The sequence below is a fragment of the Armigeres subalbatus genome, chromosome 2 (genome assembly GCF_024139115.2).
Source record: "Armigeres subalbatus isolate Guangzhou_Male chromosome 2, GZ_Asu_2, whole genome shotgun sequence".
In the NCBI taxonomy this organism is placed as follows: domain Eukaryota; kingdom Metazoa; phylum Arthropoda; class Insecta; order Diptera; family Culicidae; genus Armigeres; species Armigeres subalbatus.
In genome coordinates this window covers 136,349,851-136,368,176 of record NC_085140.1, presented here as the reverse complement: position 1 = coordinate 136,368,176, position 18,326 = coordinate 136,349,851, and the positions used below count along the sequence as shown (strand labels likewise).

The window sequence follows — 18,326 nt, the reverse complement described above, 5'->3', positions numbered from 1 at the left end:
ACGTGGCATTAGCTGTCATAGCTGGTCCCGATCGATTGTATCGTATCATGCGAGCTTCGGGGAAGTCTATAAATAGATGATGTGTTGTATTCGTTGTATTCGCGGCATTTCTGCAATACCCTGACAGACGGAGAACACCTAGTCTTGTGATAGAGCAGTTTCACCCATAAATCCCGCCTGGTACTGCCCCACGAACTCTCTTACAATTGGTGTTCAGTCGGCGGCATGAAATTTGGGGAGAGAGAGCATCTCTTGTAGGCGGCGTTCAGCAATGTGATTGCGCAGTAGTTGCCTACAATATGGCTTATCGCCGCTTTTGTAGAATCGGGACACACTACACCTTCCATTTCACTCCTGCGGCAGAATCTCCACATCCTCCCAAACCTGTGAAATGTAATCACCCAGTGCAGCGCTCCTGTAGCCAGATCTCATCACCGTGTTTAAACAGCTCTCCTGGTAGTTGGTCTAGGGGCTTTGTTGTTTTTCAGCCGGCCCGAACTCCTCTTGGTTTTCCTGGAGATTCGGAGCCGGAAGTCGCATGTCACCTGCGCGCGTGCTCCCTGGAGTTCATTACCATGCACCACCACCGTTGTCTGTCATATCGCCATTCAGGTGCTCTTCAGCGAATTGCTTTGCCGCCACCTTTGGATCACCTCCACGTTCGTTTTGTAAGAAGGTTCCCGTTTATGTCCTTAAACATATCGGGCTGTGGCACGTATTTGCCCTTACGAGAACGGTTTCAACTTCACCTCATACCAGAACTTTCGTGCGTTATTAGCGCCCAGTACAGTTGCTCCGTCACTTCACGGTCTCCGATCTTCCCTGCTGGTGCTTTTTCTCCTGGAAAATCGAGTTTTGTCTGTTCCGCGCCCGTTTTGTATCTCCGTGCCTCGTTGGCCCTCGTGCGGTGTTGCAGCAATCTCGCCCATGCTGAATTCTTCTCCTCAACTAACTGCTCACATTCGCCGTCATCACCAGTCGTTTCTCTGATCTGGAGCCACCGTGCCTAGTTCAGCGGTTGCGGTGCTTCAATGGCGGATCGAATATCTCTCCAGCCATCTTCAGAGAGATGCTGCGCCTAGCTGCTCTTTTCGTTGGGAATTGCCTCTTCCAGCTGCTGCGCATAGTCTTGGGCTAGTCTACCGTCTTGTAGCCAGCCGCAATGTTTAGCCACGGCGGACGACTCCGATTTGCGTGTTGTACATCGTCCTGAGAGAGATTTGAGCGCAGACATACTGCAACGGTAGTGGTCGGATTCAATATTCGCACTGCAGTAAGTGCGTACGTTCGTGATGTCGAAGAAAGAATTTACAGTCTGATTAGAACGTGGTCGATTTGGTTTTTCCGTAAACGATTAGGTGATTTCCATGTGGCCTTGTGTGGATATTTTTGCGGGGAAAGAAAAGTGCTTCCGGACTACCATTCCGCGGGAGGCTGCAAAGTTTATGCATCTTTGGCCGTTGTCGTTCGATACAGTATGCAGACTATCCGGTCCATTCACCGGTCTGCCATTTCCTCCCTTCCTACCTGAGCGTTCATGTCCCGATGACCCGATTTTGACGTCCATAGTGGGCATCCATCGTATATCTGCTCCAACTGTACACCCGAGCAACGCACAAGTCAGGCAAAAATAGATTTTACGGCTGCTTGATTGTTTGAATTTAGTCACACATGAGTTACAGTAACCTATGTGGAACATATGTGCTACTAAGGGTAGAACGGGCTTCTTTCTCTGATCGTCAAGTCTCCCTTCGTGTGGGTAGTGCACGTTTATGGATGCTATATAGTTGAAGAAACGGCCTTTTATCCTCAGCTTATATATCCTTGCGTTGATTGGCTGCCTGCACCCAATCACGCGTTGGCGCATCTTTCCCAGGACTATGAAACCGGTTCCCAGCTCGTTGGATGTGCCACAGCTTTGGTAGATGGTAGCCGCTCGATGCCCGCTATTCCACACTTTCTGTCCTGTCCAGCAGATTTCCTGCAGCGCTATGACGTCGAACTATCCGACTAACACGCTGATATCATTTCCCTAAGTTTAACACCACCTGACCAACTCCCGTGTAACAGGTACACGAAAATTGTCGCTCTTGTAGCGATCCATGCGGTCTTTATTTTTTTATTGGACTGCGATCTGAATATCGCCTTCGCTTAACTGTCGTTCTGATCAGTTTATGGCGGAAATGCTCCGCTCCGAATTGTTTTTTTGTGGCAATCCATAAGGGAGGCCATTCTTGGTAAACAGAAACAAGGTCACCGCCAGAGCAGTCTGCTGCCAGACCCCTGTTTCCTCTGGGTAGGCTCTGGAGGTGAAGTTGCCGATACCGTCCAGGAAGAACAAGTGCGAGAAAAATTTGTGAACAAAAGCTAAAATGTAACCAGTGAAAGCCCAGTACACCAGCTGCTTAACATCACTAGTGGGGTCCAATTACGGTTGAACGCCTTTTATATATCCAGAGAAGCTAGATCGACGTGTTTCCCTTAGACAAAGGCACTTTGGTGTACATCCCATAATCCAGCATAGTCGGAACTGGGCCCATACCTAGGGCGAAAGCAGTGTTGGCGGAAACCGTATTTTCCGTCAACCTAAAGCTTTTCACGTATTCTACGGCAGACCAATCTCTCGACGAACTTTGATAAACAGAAGGTCAATGGCAGATAAAGGCACGGATACAACCAGCAGGTCGGAGATAGTACGGCCTTCTGAATCGATGTGGATGGGGGAAGATCTATGCCTACCACTTAGCACACTGACTTTCCCTTTCGGCGGCAGATTGGGTTGAATTGATGGAGTCAAGGTAGCTGTCCCACTGCTTTCTTTTGACGTCGTAGATGGTCGTGCGACATTTGGAATGTTTTTGCTTGTACGAACGTTGTACTTTGTTTAGTAAGCGGATAGACAACTCAGATAAATATCCCATTATTTCATCAAAATCTTTGCTCAAAAGCTCGAATCATGGGATCGCTTGCAATCCCTGTAATATTTTAAAGATCAGGATTTTTTACAGCTGAGGATTTCTGTCCTCTTTTTTCGAAAAGAGATTTTATTCAACATAATCTATGCCTGTGTTGAACTTTGTTTATAATTAAAAAAAAACACACTAATAAAGATAAAAAAAAATCTTTGTGACTACGCCAAAAAAATAGAAAAATTATACCAAAATTATACAAAATAAGAAAATAAATATATCATGTAAGACTATCTTATTTCCTGTGAATGCTAACTTCGATCATCATCAACGTAAAGGAACGTAAACTGTACCATTGTTATGATTTGCAAATATAACACTAATTATCTTTTCAGGTTCCATGCAGCACAGTCACAAACCGTACGAAAAAAAATCTGCAGATAATCCAATACCCACAGTAGTTACGTCGCTCAATTCCTATTTTTTTCGTTCTGCACGGTTTTGGATTCGTTAAAAAAAATCTCAATAAATGGAAGCACATCTCCGTCACATTAGGAAAAAGAGTTGAAGTTTTTGCATGAATAAATAGTTGCGCCACTTCTAGGCAACATTAAACCAACCATAGTGGAGGAAACGAAGGGTGTTCCATACTTATTTATTCCACCAACAAATTATTTATACAGAGCAAGAGCTGCAAAAAAGTGCGTGTGTTTGGTTGTTTAAAAATAAAGTCGTCGTTCCGACGTGTATCGATTGGAGAATATCAATTATAAATTTCCTCAGACTGTATATGTGCGTAAGGGGATATCGGGCTCCATGTGATTCGCCGCAAAAGGGAAAAAGCACAAAATATTAAATTTGCAAAAACGAGTTCGGTTGAAGTGTGGAAGTGCACAAAAAAGAGAATGAACAACCATCGGAAAAGTATGTAAATTATTCCTTGCCGGGAAGTTTGTTTTTTGTTTTTGTTTCGATTCCCCCACCGAGTTACACATGCATGAACCCGAATCGGCAATAACGGTGAATTTATGAATCTTCGGGGAATTCCTATCGGAAATTGAATATTTTCGCACAAATTTGCAAGTTATTTTCCTCCCGCTACCGGAGTCCCAGGGTGGCCAAGTGGGGCAGTGGGACCGGCGGCCGATTGCTGAAGGGGAATCTGGTGCCCGGGCAGTACGGCAGCAGCAGCAACAGGGAAATTCCCTCGTCAGGAAGCAGCATGAGTATATCGGGGCCGGCGAAACCGCTGGCATGGGCCCTCCGATCGGTGGCAGTGGGTTCTGCTTCCGTTTTGTTCCTACTGGTGGTTTTGTTGGATGGAGTGCGATGCGACTATGAGAATACCTGGAACTTTTACTACGAACAGCCGTGCTGCGGTGGGAACAGTAATGGACAGCACCATCTGCGTCACCACAGGGGTAAGTTTGATGAACACTTATTGAATGATTTAGAATTTTTCGCAATACATTTTATTATGATGACAGTTGAAACCAATGTAAATAAGGTTTTTCATGAAATACAGATACAGTTCAAGGAAACAGTCAAGAGCAACCAATGCAATCCCATGTGGTGTATAAAAATTATATAATTGTGTATAACTTTTAATTTTCTTTAGGCATTATTTTAATAACCCCACAAGAAGCGTCTAAAACCATTCACGAACCATGGTTTTCATGACAAATAATATAATAATTTTGGTCTTACTGCCTAAACACGATTCCTGCAGACTTTCATACTTTCAAAATAAGGGCCCTAAAGTTTGAAATCATAATAAAATGCTAGTGAACGTGGTGGCAAAAATAGCACAAAAGAGTCACGTGCTGCTAGTTCCCATTCTGTTCATTTATTGCAAAGTTTGTGTTCCATTCCGATAAGTACGCACTTTCCGCAGTTCAAGATCAATCAGATAAAATCCGAACGCTCAAAGCAATTTCCCCGTGCCAATTCAATTTCACAATGTTCGTCAAATTCTTCAACCGAAACCTTCCCGACGAATACTCCAGTATTTATGTTGCGTACGACGAATCACAACACCAGCGGCGGAATCTTTGCACTCGGAGCTGACATCGAAAAATGGGAATTTTGAGGGCGTCATGTGCTCCAGTTGTTCCGAATCCAGCAGCAGCAGCAGTCGGCAGCTGATTTCCATTAAAATTAATTTCAACTCATCGACAGTTGCTGGCACGTGTCGCATTCTGTAAACTTACAGAACGAGGAACGATTGGGTAGCCATCATCGGCAAGCGTGGAACCATAATGCCTTCAAATGGAGGGTGGCACAAACCGGCAGTTTGAGTCTATTCGGGGAAATAAGTTCCGCTGGAAAAAAGGACGAAGGTTGGTACAAGTGTGGGATGTGAAAGCTGCTTACTGCCACAAACTGATGTTGAACTTGCATTTCGAAATGCGAACGTGCGGCTGCTCTGTTTGAATGCCGAACAGGATCCTAACTAACAACCTGCCTTGTGTGTTTCCGGAAGATAGTATCGGAGAATAGGAATGGCCTTCGTGGAATGGGGCCAATGCCTAATAGAGCAGTTGTTTTTGTGTTGTGAGGAATAGTCGCTGATCTACATCCTCTGATACGAAGCGGAAACGATTGATAAAGGGTTCATACATTGTCTTCTGGGGCTGTAGCTCTGCGAAGCATATGTGTTTTCGAAGAATAAACGAAATGAAAGTTCGCCTTCTGCAGCTCATAAAACTTGCAGTGGAATTAAAAACTCGTAAGCAGTCATTAGAAACCCATTAGCTGGCTACCCATCGTCAGAATTTTATATGCGATGGGAGCCGATGACTCATCGGTACTTATTATGGTAGTTGCATTTTTATTATCGCATGAAATTCAACTAATGTTCAACAGTCATTTTCTGGAGTTTCGAAAAATCCCGGTGGATTGTAGAAAGTATGTAATTTTTTAGCGGTATTTCGTAACTATACATGAGGCTTCCGACAGCATTGCAAAATGTTAATCACAAGTCAATAGAAATGCCTTTTTGTTCAAGTTCAATTCATACAACATTTATCCATGCTTCCTTTTTAACGAATGCGAATTGCCGGGCCTTCATTCGACTTCTTCCATCGAGTTTTGCGCGGCCTCCTTGGTCCATTTCCTCACTACAGAACGGCACTTTGCATCTGCAGCTCGCTGACAACTAAAACTGTCTTTTGCGTCTTGAGTTTCCGCTTAACGATGGCCAAACATTTTCCAGTTGGACGGAGTTCTGGTGTATTGTAAGGGATTAGGTTCTTGGACACCATCTGGACATGGTGAGACATCCCGCTCCATGGTCTTTTGTATAATGGCAAGATGCTGAATCCCTCCAAAAGTGTCCTGATTGATTATCCCAGTTGCCATTTAACCCAAATGATTTAAGTGTTATTTCCACGCCACAGAAATAAATGGCCTACCATAGCAGATATTTTTTACGCAAACTCCGAGAGCATTGGCCAACTCTGTCTCTACCGACAGCCTCTGCCCTCATTTCTGGACGAATTTCCTAAGAAATTCCTTTAGGATATCTTGAAGCAAAATCCTAAAGGGTTTTCAGGAGAAATTTTGAGGGGATACCTGAAAAAATATTAGAGGCCTTCGATCAGGAGTTTCTGGAGGAATTGTCCGGAGAGTTTGGAGCAAGACAGAATTCCTGAAGAAATTTCTGGGAGAACAGCCGCATAAATTTATAGAGGAATTTCTTAAGAGGTTCAGGAAATTCTTGAATAAACTTGTTGTTTATGAGGGTTCCTTGGAGAGAGCTTTGCAGTAGCCACCGGGAAAGTAAGCACAGTACGTGAGTTACTCATCGCGAGCTCAAGAAGAAATATTTGTTGATATTCGGTGGATCATGCGCTTGTGTGAGACAAGTGCGATCTTCCATAGTTTGCAGTAGCTATCATAGGGCAAGTAAGTACATAGTGCTACGCGTCAGTTCGGTCGTTAGAACCGCGATCCTCAACAGCTTGCATATGCCACCGGGCATACATGGTGAGTAGTATTCATGCTCGGTTCATAGAGCGATTTGGTATCGTTGTCCTTTGTGCGGTCGAGAAGTAAATCAATTGATACCTGTTTGATCGTCTTCCTGCTCAGTGTGCAGGTAGTTAGATGACTCTGCTTTTGCGGCCGAATCATTGTTAGTTTAAATCATCGTGTAAAAAGAATGGTATGGTCGGATCGCTTATCTGAGTGAATCCAGATCCAACGTTGCCTACCGACTAACTATTTTTTCCTGTGGTTTTTGTGGAGACGCAGAGGTAAACACGGTCTTCGAATATATAAAAAAAACACCTACCTATATTCCTTCCTCTTTCTAACTGACTACAAGTGGCCGGCGTCGTTATTGATCATTTGAAAATATGAGTCACTGAAACTTGCACACTGAGAATGCTTGAGCAATCTTAGTAAATCTTTTAGTTGATTCTTTGTGCAATTTCACTGATTCTGGCTAATAGCAACCATAGATTTGTGTAGTAAGGTAAAGCTAAGCTGAGAAATTTATGAGGGTTTCTTGGGCCAAATTCTGAAGGAACTCTAGGAAGAATTTCAGAAGAAATTTCCAATGGAATTTCTGCAGTAACTCCTAGCGAAATTTCTGGACTACAGAGGAGTTTTTAATTTACTTATTTGAGCGGGGTGTTTCTGTAGGAACTTCCAGAGAAATTCCTGAAGGTAAGGCTGTGCTCCGGTCTGAAAATCGTCGACAGCGGTCAATGTCATAATTCTGCTCGATAGCGGTGGCGTCTTCGGCGTCACGTTGCAATTTTATATTCAGAGATGACACAACCTTGGGCTGAAATTCTCTTTAATAAAGAGGGAAAAAATATCGCTTTCGTTTTTCAAGATTTTTCTCTGGTTTTATATGGATATTGTCATGACGTTAACGGGAAAATCTTTTTAATTTTGTCAGAGAAACTTTTAGAAATTTTCCCAGGATATGCTTAGGTCTTTTTTTTCTGATTTTCCAAGGGAAATATTTTGAAGTGCCCACTAGCAACTCTGGAAAATTTCTACGGGAAATTATTTTGAATCTCCAAGGATAACTTCTAAGGTAAATTATATGAAATTCAGAACGGAAATTAATTAGACTTTCCAAATGAAAATGACTATAATTTCTAAAAGTAATTATTTGGAATTTTCTCGGAAAATTCTCTTGTATTTCCATGGATAATTCTTTAGAATTTCCATGGAAAGTTTTTCGAAATTTCCAACAAGTATTTTTGCAACATTTTCAAAATGTTGATTTCTATAACAATTATTTGGATTTCAACGAAAAGTTGTTCAGAATTTTCAAGGAATTTCCGGCGATTTTTCGGCGTGTAGGAATATTGTTCTAATAGAGAAAGGGTTGAATGACCGAAAATCATTTGATGAAAAGCCATTTGGTCAAATACAACTTGGCCGAATAACGTACCTTCCTAGGTACCTGGTTGGCTACAGCGTTGATACACATATGCCTGGCGTGTTGTAGAGCTCCATAATCGTCGGTCTTGGGTGATGTTCCTCTAGTTTCCCCGAACGTTCAGGATCGCCAGGTCGATTCCACCGCGATGCAGCCAGCGTGTTCGTGGCCTTCCACGAAGTCGCCAGCCTATCCTCGCTGTATCCCTCTTCAGTGGGACAAAAGCCTCCACTAGTGCGCTGCGATCGATTCCAATAAGGTCGATGTCGTCCGCAAAACCCAGGAGCATATTCGACCGTGTGATGATAGGACCGTTCCTGTGCACGCCAGGTCTCCTAATCGCCCCATCGAGTGCAACAATAAATTCGAACGTGCATCACCCTGCTTCAATCCGTCTAAGGTAACAAACTAGGTTGACACTTCGTCTGCAATCCGAATACTTGATTTCGAGCTATCCAGCGTTGCACGTATCAGTCTAATCAGTTTCACCGGAAAACCATGTTCAGACATTATCTGCCACAGCTCGTTTCTTTTCACTGAATCGTACGCTGCTTTGAAATCAATGAACAGATGGTGAGTCTGCAAGTTGTACTCCTGGAATTTATCAAGGATCATCCGCAGGCATCTGATCCGTCGTCGATGGGCTCTTACAATAACCTGCCAGGTATTCACCAACGAAGGACTCCTCAAGCCGTCTTAATCTTTTAAACAGGATACGCGACAGGATTTTATACGCCGGAGTTCAGAAGGGTGATCCTCTGTAATTGGCACACTCTAGTCTGTACCCTTTCCTATAGATGGGACATATGAGGCCATCCAACCAGCCGGCAGGCGGTTCTTCATCCTCCTATATTTGCTGGATAATGTGGTGGATTGATTGATGCAGCTGCTCGCTTTCGTGTTTGAAAAGCTCGACCGGGATCTCGTCCTTCCCAGCAGTTTTACTGTCACCATAGTCTTGTCTGTCAGCAAATTATCTTCTCGGTCATTGCACATGGCGCAGTCTTATGCAGCGCGCTATTGACAGTTACGTAAACATCCGCATATCGTTTCTATCCATGACCGAATAACGTATTAAGCTGAAAATCATCTCGCCGAATTCCATTTGGCCAAATTTAACAATTGGCTGAACCGGTTATTAGATCGAAAACGACTTAACAGAAAAATTTGGCTGAAATAGTCATTTGTCTTAACAGGTTGTTTGGCCGAAATGATCGTTTAGCTGAAAATGCTGTTTGGTCTAAATGTTCTTTTGGGAGAAGAGTGCGCCGTTCGGCTGAATAGGTCATGTGGCCGAAAATGCCATTTACTGAACGACTGAAACTGTCGTAGCTATTAGCCAAATTGCCCTTTCTGCGAATCGACCATTTCAACGAAATGACCTATTTGGCCAAAAAACCAGTTCGGCCAAACTATATTTTCGGTCGTTTGTTTATTTTGCTCCAATGACGTTTTTGGCCATTAGGGTTTCGGTCAAACAATTATCGGTCTTCTTCAAATGGTTTTCGGACAAATGACTTTCGGCTAAACGGCCCTTCTTGTCGTTTCATCAGTCTGTGCCCTATTTTTCATGAAAACGCCATTTGCCATAAGGTTATTTGATATAATGGCCATTTGGCATTCGACGGACATTTGGTAGAATTTTTACTCTAAAATACTCATTGAAACACGTCACCTGTAATATTCATATTTTTTTGGTATGTAGACCACCGAGCGCGTCCAATCATGCACTATAGTGCAGTTATAATTTATTTACTCACCGACCTCAAAAAGATTTTCTTACTGTACTTACTGATTTTCTACTGTATTAGAACCTACCAGAAGACCTTACAATTTTGCAAGCTTTACTTACAATATTTGTTTGTGAGCTTACATTTTTTATAAAATAATCGAACAATTTCGCATATGCCCAGTTCTTATAGGGGAAGGTGGAGAGATTTGATCCCCGGAGAGACTTGACTACCCCTTGTTTTATCGAGTACTAAATAGTTTTGTTCTAGCGTATTTTAAGTATAAATCTTCTAGACAAATGACTTTTATGTGGTGAGTTATTTTTTGGATTGACAACCTTTTTTAAACTGCAGGGCGGTTTGTATGTTTTGACCTTCCTAAAGATTTTGTATTTGGCCACGCAAAATTTGAACAACTTTTCATAACAATGTCCAAATACTTTCGTTTTTTCACAGCACAAAGCCATAAATATGCTTAATAATCTGTACTGATGAAAATGTCAAAGTTCCATCAAAGTTTTAGAATATCTGGATTTAAGTTAGTGCCTCAATATGGGGACACTTGATCCCCCATTAGTCACCCATACAAAATTCGGCGAAAAATTAAAAAAAAAATAAATCTGTTCTCAGGCTCCTATTGTTTTGAAGATTTGACAGATTTGATGAAGGGTTCGCAAGCAAAAATATGTATTGCGTAGATAACATAGAAAGGGGGTCAAGTCTTCCCAAATTTTAAAATTCCATGTGTCACGCACAGCAATTCGAAAACTACGCATATTTTGAAGGAAAAATATTCAGAAAATCTGAGGACACCTTTCTAATTTTATCTAAGCAAGGAATCAATTTCCCGAATATTTTAAAAGTCGATTTTGACAGCACTCCAAAAATAGATTGTGTATCAATAACAACAATAATTTAAGGACTGTCATACATCAGTAAAGTTAAATACTGTATTTCTTAGAGAATCAGTGTGTAAATCGCGTATGTTTATTTATTTTTGGATTTGATACATCGGAAATCAGAAAAGAGGATCAAGTTTCCCCAGTCTCCCCTACAGGTTTTGGTAGTTTCTTATATAGAACTGTAAGAAAATCTAATAGTCGCTGGTTGGGTGCACAAACCCGGATTTTGAACTATTTTGTGTCCTATCCTAATATGAACGTATTCCAGGGATGGGAAAAATCAAATTTTAAAAAAATCGAGGATGATCAAAACTCACCAATGATCTTACTTATCAAGTGATAACAACACGACAGCGATCAAGAATCGTTAGAAAATCGTATCTTAATTTGAAGCTGTTACCGTTACATTTTGAACCCTTTTTCCTAACTACCATGAAACCATGACGTCAAATATAAGGTGGAACGGGACTTATGACAATTTGCTGAGATTAATGTTTGAATGAGTTGTCGCCGGCGACTACTCGCCTACTGTTTTCACGTGAAAAGTTTTCACATGTAAATTGCAATCATTATCATCTGATAATAATTCAGCACAACACTGACGTATTCAATCTTGTACTCCGATAAAAATCTGCGTCCAATATGAAATAGGGGAACGGTTCGGCACTTCATCCCACAGCTCCTATTTCCATCCCATCAAAACAAAGCAATGAAAAGGAATTTGGTTTGTTTCTTATTTTTGTGATTTTTTTCAACAGTAAGCACGCGTGTTAGCAAAAAAGAAGCGACGAGATTGGTGCTGTATTTCTTTGTTTAGCGATGAGATGAATATATGTTCAGTGAGATGGAAAATGGAACAGTTCCCCTACTATCGATCTCACACTTATTAATATGCTTTCCGACCGCAAAATAAACATCCGGGTCTCGAAAAGATTTGCTTCCAATATGAAACACGACCGATCTTGCACTCTGTCGTTCGGCTTAGCTGGTGATTTTACCGAGAAAGTCGTTTTGGCCGAATAGGTCATTTAACAGAAAAAGGCTGTTTGGCTGAACGGGTCGACATTTTTGACCATATGACTTGTTCAGAAAGTGACATTTTCGGATACGTTCGCCCAAATATAATTTTCGGCCAAATGGCTCTTTCTGTCAAACGACCATTTCAGCCAAACGACATTTTCTTCAAAATGATCTGCTCGGCAAAACGATCATTTCGGTCGAACGTGCAATTTGATTAAATGGGATTCGGCAAGATTTTTAACGTGTTATTTAGGCAAGCTCCATACGAACAAATGACTTCCCGCCTGGAGCGGACATTTGACTGAGTGGTGCTGAGATTTGACTGAGTGGTGCTGGAAATAAATCCGGAATGGTAAATATAACAGATCGATGATAATATTAAAATGACATCCTTTCGTAGAAAGCATGCATGAGCCGAGCATAGAACAAGAATAATCGTTATTCCTCAATTGGATTCATGGTTTGCCCTGTGAAAAGGAATGATTAATGTGTTTTATACTTAAAAAATAATGCATCTATCGGATAGCGCTTGCCCGTGTAAGGCAATAGCAGAGGTGATTTCTTCTTCAAATGTAAGAATTTGTTCGGATCATGGAAATGCGATCCCTTCATTCAAAGGAGGCTTTTCCAGATTATTATGACAACGGATGATGTTTTCCCTTCTTTAAAAATAAGAACTTGCCCGGATTCAATCAATGTGGGATGTGAATCCTTCTTCAAAAGTAGATGCTTGCCTGGAAGGACCATGGAAGCCTGGCAGTAGCTAATGTGATCCTTTCTTTAAAAGTAAACGCTTGCCCGGATTAAGGCAATGGTGCATATGACCCCTCCTTCAAAAGTAGCCGCTTGCCCGGTTTAAGGCTAATTGAACATGATTCTTTTTTTAAATGTAGGCGCTTGCCCAGATTAGGGCAATGGTTGATGTGATCCCTTTTTTAAAGTAGGTTCTTGTTCGGATTAATCCTTTGGATAAAAGCGTTAGGTATGGCGAATTTAATCCTTTCTTTTAAAATAGGCCTGGCAATGGTGAATGTTATTCCTTCTTTAAAAGCAGGTTCTTCTTCAAAAGTTGATGTTTGCCTGGAATAAGTGAATGATAGATGTGATCCCCTCGTCAAAAGAAATTCCGCCTTCCAAAAAACCTTCCCAGAAACGTCTATCAAACGTCTATCTATCATCAAATTTATCAGAACACATTCTCGATCTATATTATCTATGTGAAAAAATACACCGATCTGTTCCAAGATACCCACTTTTTCGTAACAGTAAAAAATTATGCCAAATGTCCGTTAAGCCAAATTACCATTATACCAAATGGCTTTATGCCAGATGACGTTATACCAAAAGACTTTATGCCAAATGAACGGACATTCTCGTCGTCGTCTAACATAGCTTCCTTTCCGTAATAATTGTGAAGATGCAAAGGTATTCCTGGTCTCTAGTAACAACAATAAGTACAACTACAATTTCTCTCATTTCCTCATTTCTCAACTCTGGCCGGCACCGTTATTGATCTAGATTTGTGAGTTGTTGAAACATGTTCTTCGAGAATATGTGGTAAACCATTACCTCCTTTCATTTTGATCGCAGTGCAATTTACACCAGTTATGAGCAATCACGGAGTAGAAACCATTGGCATGTACAGTAGGGTGGTTCAAAAAACCGATTTCGCTCCACAGTACTCATCCAATTCTTTACCATGTTCTGAGTGTCCTCTGAAAATTTGAGCTCATATTTAGCTTTAAGCCGTTTCAAGTTTGCATGCAAATTAGTATGGGGAAATTTATTTTTTCATTATACTGTTAATGACGTTCCCCCATTAAGCGCAGGTTAAAAGAAAACCTACATAGCAAAAGGGAATACTCAACAGCTTCCACCTAACGAAAATCGCATGTTGATTAATCACCCCAATAATTAGTAATCGATTTTAAGATAGGTTGCGAATCTTTAGTCATGATCGTTAAACTTCTTTGAGGGCATCACTGAAATGTGCAGTGCAACATAGTAGCCTGAATTTGTGTGTGCTATCTTTCGCGCCACGAGCAGCAATGTTGCCTGTTGATGGGTTATGCAATTAGCTCCAGAAAACTACGGTATAGATTAAATTCGATTACTAATTATTGGGGCGATTAATCAACTTGCGATTTTCGTTGGGTGAAAGCTGTTGAGTATTCCTTTAAGCTGTGTAGGTTTTCTTTTAACCTGCGCTTAATGGGGGAACGTCATTAACAGTATAATGAAAAAATAAATTTCTCCATACTAATTTGCATGCAAACTTGAAACGGTTTGTGCTAAATCAGTTTTTATCCAAATGAGCTCAAATTTTCAGAGGACACTCAGAACATGGCAAAGAATCAGATGAGCACTGTGGAGCAAAATCGATTTTTTGAACCACCCTAATGTACAGTCAGTCTAAGCTAAGCTAAGCAAAGAGACCAGTTCGGTCAAACAACACTTTCGGTCGTATGTCCAGTTATGTCAAATGCCATTTTTGACCAAATAGCCCTTTTGGTCGAACAGCATTATCAGGCAAAAGGACTTTTTCGACCAAACGACTTAAACTTCCAAATGACCTGTTCGGCTAAACGACACTTTTGACAATGTGTCTCCGTGTCAATTTTTGAAAAAAAAAGATGAGTTTTGAGTTTTGAGATTTCCGAAAAAAAAATAATATGAGTCAGGAGATTCTGAAAAAATAAAGCGCACTTTCCAGGAAATATTCCGAAGGAGTTCCAAAGAATTTCTCATGAAAATTTAAAAAAATGTCCGTCTAAATTTCGAACAACTTCTTGTGGAAATTTCGAAGAATTTCCGAAGAATTTTCCGTAGAAATTCTGGAGGATGTCCCGTTGAAATCAAATTTTAAAACGGGGAAGGGCCTTCTGGTCGAAGCCGTTTGACCGAAGGCACAAGGTTGTTTGGACGAATATGTAATTTGGCTAAACAACTAGGCCAAATTAATTTCGGCCAAAAGACTTCCGGCCTAACGGGTCCTACTAAGGGTCGTGGGTTCGAACCTTATCAACGGAAAATTGATACCTTCAATTTTTTTCGGAAATCAATTTTTCATAAACTGTGCATATACATTTTTGAAATGCGTTTGGTTTTGGGATATTCATATGTACTAAAACACTTCAAGAAACATACGATTTTTTATAATTCGTTCAAGCTTGAAAGGGTGAACCTCACCCAAAAAACAAATCTGACAATTATAAAATCTTGGCATATACAATTCTGTAAGCTTTTTATACAGATATTGTATAAAAATAATACAAATCTGTGGGGCCCTCCTTAGCCGTGCGGTAAGACGCGCGGCTACAAAGCAAGACCATGCTGAGGGTGGCTGGGTTCGATTCCCGGTGCCGGTCTAGGCAACTTTCGGGTTGGAAATTGTCTCGACTTCCCTGGGCATAAAAGTATCATCGTGCTAGCCTCATGATATACGAATGCAAAAATGGTACCCCGGCTTAGAAACCTCGCAGTTAATAACTGTGGAAGTGCTTACTGAACACTAAGCTGCGAGGTGGCTCTGTCCCAGTGTGGGGATGTAATGCCAATAAGAAGAAGAAGAAGAAGAAATCTGTGAGATTTCAATACAACAATTAAATTAAAATCTTCCGAAATTGTATATGCCAAACTATTATACAGGTTCTGTAAGGTTCTTATGCAGAACTGTATTAAAATCTACCATGCGCTGGTTGAGTGTACAAAGTTTCTGAACTGGCCCGTATCCAAAGTTTTTCTGGAGATGTTCTAGAAGTAGAGCGCAATAATGGCACCTTCTGACCCGCTATCAGTGTCTCTCTTCTGAATTGTTTTCTGCTTCTGTTGTGCACTAAATATAGAATTCTTTATGCCAGAATTGGAAGAAGACTTTTCATAGGACCTTGTCAAAATATAAGTAAAGTTTTTGCCTTTGAAAGTTTTGCATTGCAAGTTGCAAAGTATGGTAGCAATCAATATTAAAAATTATAAATAATAGGAACTCTCAGTTAGTGATTTACTATGTTTTGAAAACTTAGATGTAAATATGTATATTATGTGGAAGATTTGGATTTAAAAAATGTATTGGAGGTTACTACTTTCCTTCGGTGGGACTCGAACCCACGACCCTCAGTACGCTGGACTGGTGCTTTTAACCAACAAAGCTACGAAGGACATCCTGATTGATCTCAACTGGCGATTTTTTTCCAATCCTATCTTATATTGTGTATCCAATTTATTCGTTACAAAAAGATTCGGACTACAAAGCCCTAATGAAGTTTTATAGGGAAAAGCAACCTTGAAAGACTTCCTAATCAGTATTGAGGACGGCATAAAAACTGTACAGCTGTTTTCCAAAGTTGCTGAGATGAAGTATAATACATGGCATGTGAAATAGACGGGCTCCTCGGTTTAATTGTAAACCAATTTAAATTGTTCAAGGCAAATATTTCGAACAAATAATTGTAACTCCGTGAATGGATCTTGTCCCATACGCAGTGTTCGTGGCGTTATATCTCAGGAAATCCTGTTGCAAAAGCATCTTTTCAGGAGTAATAGAAGCTGAAATGGTATAAGGCAGCTGGTGAGTCAGTTATTATACAAACAATTTCGACGACAAGAACTATTTGTGCTGAAAGATTTCAATCCTGAATAGTCTGCAACAGACTTCGTATCCTAGAATATCCTAAGGAAAGGTAGAAAAGGTAGAAAGAGTACTAAGTCGACTGACTGCTTTACAGTTCGCAGTTCGTCTGGTGTCCGTTGGCGATGCGTTTAGTGTGGTGAATTGAAAATGTTACTCGATTGTTACAAAGAAAAAATCACAATCTGCTTGTCTCTGATCGTTGGATGGGCTGACAATAACCTAGCTGAGAAGAATTGAGTAGAATTCAGTCTTCATCATCAATTTTCAACTAATGTCATTACTTCACATAATTTTGTCTTCTAGTTTATTTTCAAAATTCATCACACCATCCATATGTGCTTTCATCTCGCATCTTATTCGTGTATTAATTCCCTTAAAATGCGTGAAGTATCAGTTTCCCCCCATGCATTCGGTGGCCCTGTAAAATACGATCCGTGCAGCTAACGAAGCCGGGATCATGTTGATGATGATGATGAGGATGATGAGGCATAAACAAAGCGGTACGAAACAAATAACCACTCCGATGGGCTACGGGGCGGAGCATAAGTCCCTGTTCTTGATTGACGGTAGAACGAGTGCATGCAAAATAGGGTTGAATAATGCCACATATGAAGTTGTTGCGGTTGTTGTTGTTCTTCGAGCCATCATCGGTGGTGGTGATGGTAATGGTGGTTTTCAAAATGTACACAGCAGCGTCAAAAAACAACAAGGGTAGACGAGCGAAACCGGAGAACGTGTGCTAAACTGCGAAAAATCAGGCTGTAAATTAAATGGTGTAAAAAAACACGTATCATCCCCCTTTCGGGACCCCCATTCCGTGTGCTCCTCCTTTCGCTTTCGAGAAGGTGACGATGATGGCGGTCGCTTGTTATGGACCTCTTGCTTTTCTTACTTTTTTTTTGAAAACTTCTTCAGATTTTTTATCTCATTCAGCCTTCCCGGTACACACGTGCATCGTACATACATCGTAACTGTCATACGAGTAATACACCCACTTCGGCTGCAGCACATACCCATTCTGCATGTTATGTAAACATTAAGGTGGCACAATTAAATTTTGAATGTTCTGAATATTTACATTTTGTTCATCAATTCGAGTTACTTCTTATCTTCAGCGCATAAAGACAATATTGTATTGATTGTAATATTATTATTCAAATAAATGATTCAATAACAATTGTGATATTTGAGCTGCTTTTTCAACTGATTATTTATTTATTTCCCAACTGAAACTACAATGTAATCACATGAAATATTTAATCCCAAACTAATTCTGGAAGACGCACAAATATCATTTACAGTACATACTTCTGGTGATTACTATCTTCATATTATGTAGCCCGAGACGTGACTACTTCAATTGAAATGCTCATGAACTAGTATGAAGATTTTCCATTTATGTTGCTGAATTTTGAACAGAAAAGAAGGCATAGAATCTCTCACAAATTCTAAATCGTTTATCGGATCCACCCTAACGCCCATACATGCAAACTTTGAGGGGGAGAACTTGCAACAACCGCCGAGACACAAGGACTAGGAAGGATTACGTTGCATTTTCTCACTTTTGTTCGTCGGTTATTTTTTTTCTGAGCCCAACTCCATACAATCCGCACAATGCCACACACAGGACCAGTAGTAGTAGGGCGACGATGCACTTGGCAGTGGCAACGATGGAGGCAAGCAGGCACAAAAAAGTGCCCACTTCAGAGTAAAGTGTTGCCTCCCGGCCTGACA

General features: G+C 40.9%; 1 protein-coding gene across 2 annotated transcripts in view; it reads left to right on the top strand.

Annotated features, from left to right (window-relative positions):
- The window catches only part of LOC134210897 (semaphorin-2A), a 367,095-nt gene that overhangs the window by 124,071 nt on the left and 224,698 nt on the right, over window positions 1–18,326 (top strand). The window contains exon 2 of one of the 2 annotated variants that reach the window (XM_062687323.1): window positions 3,305–4,330. The exons of the other annotated variant lie outside the window; for it this stretch is intronic. Coding sequence (XP_062543307.1) covers window positions 4,132–4,330 — 199 coding nt within the window. The 5' untranslated portion in view covers window positions 3,305–4,131. The remainder of the gene's footprint in view (window positions 1–3,304; window positions 4,331–18,326) is intronic. 2 annotated transcript variants of the gene reach the window in all.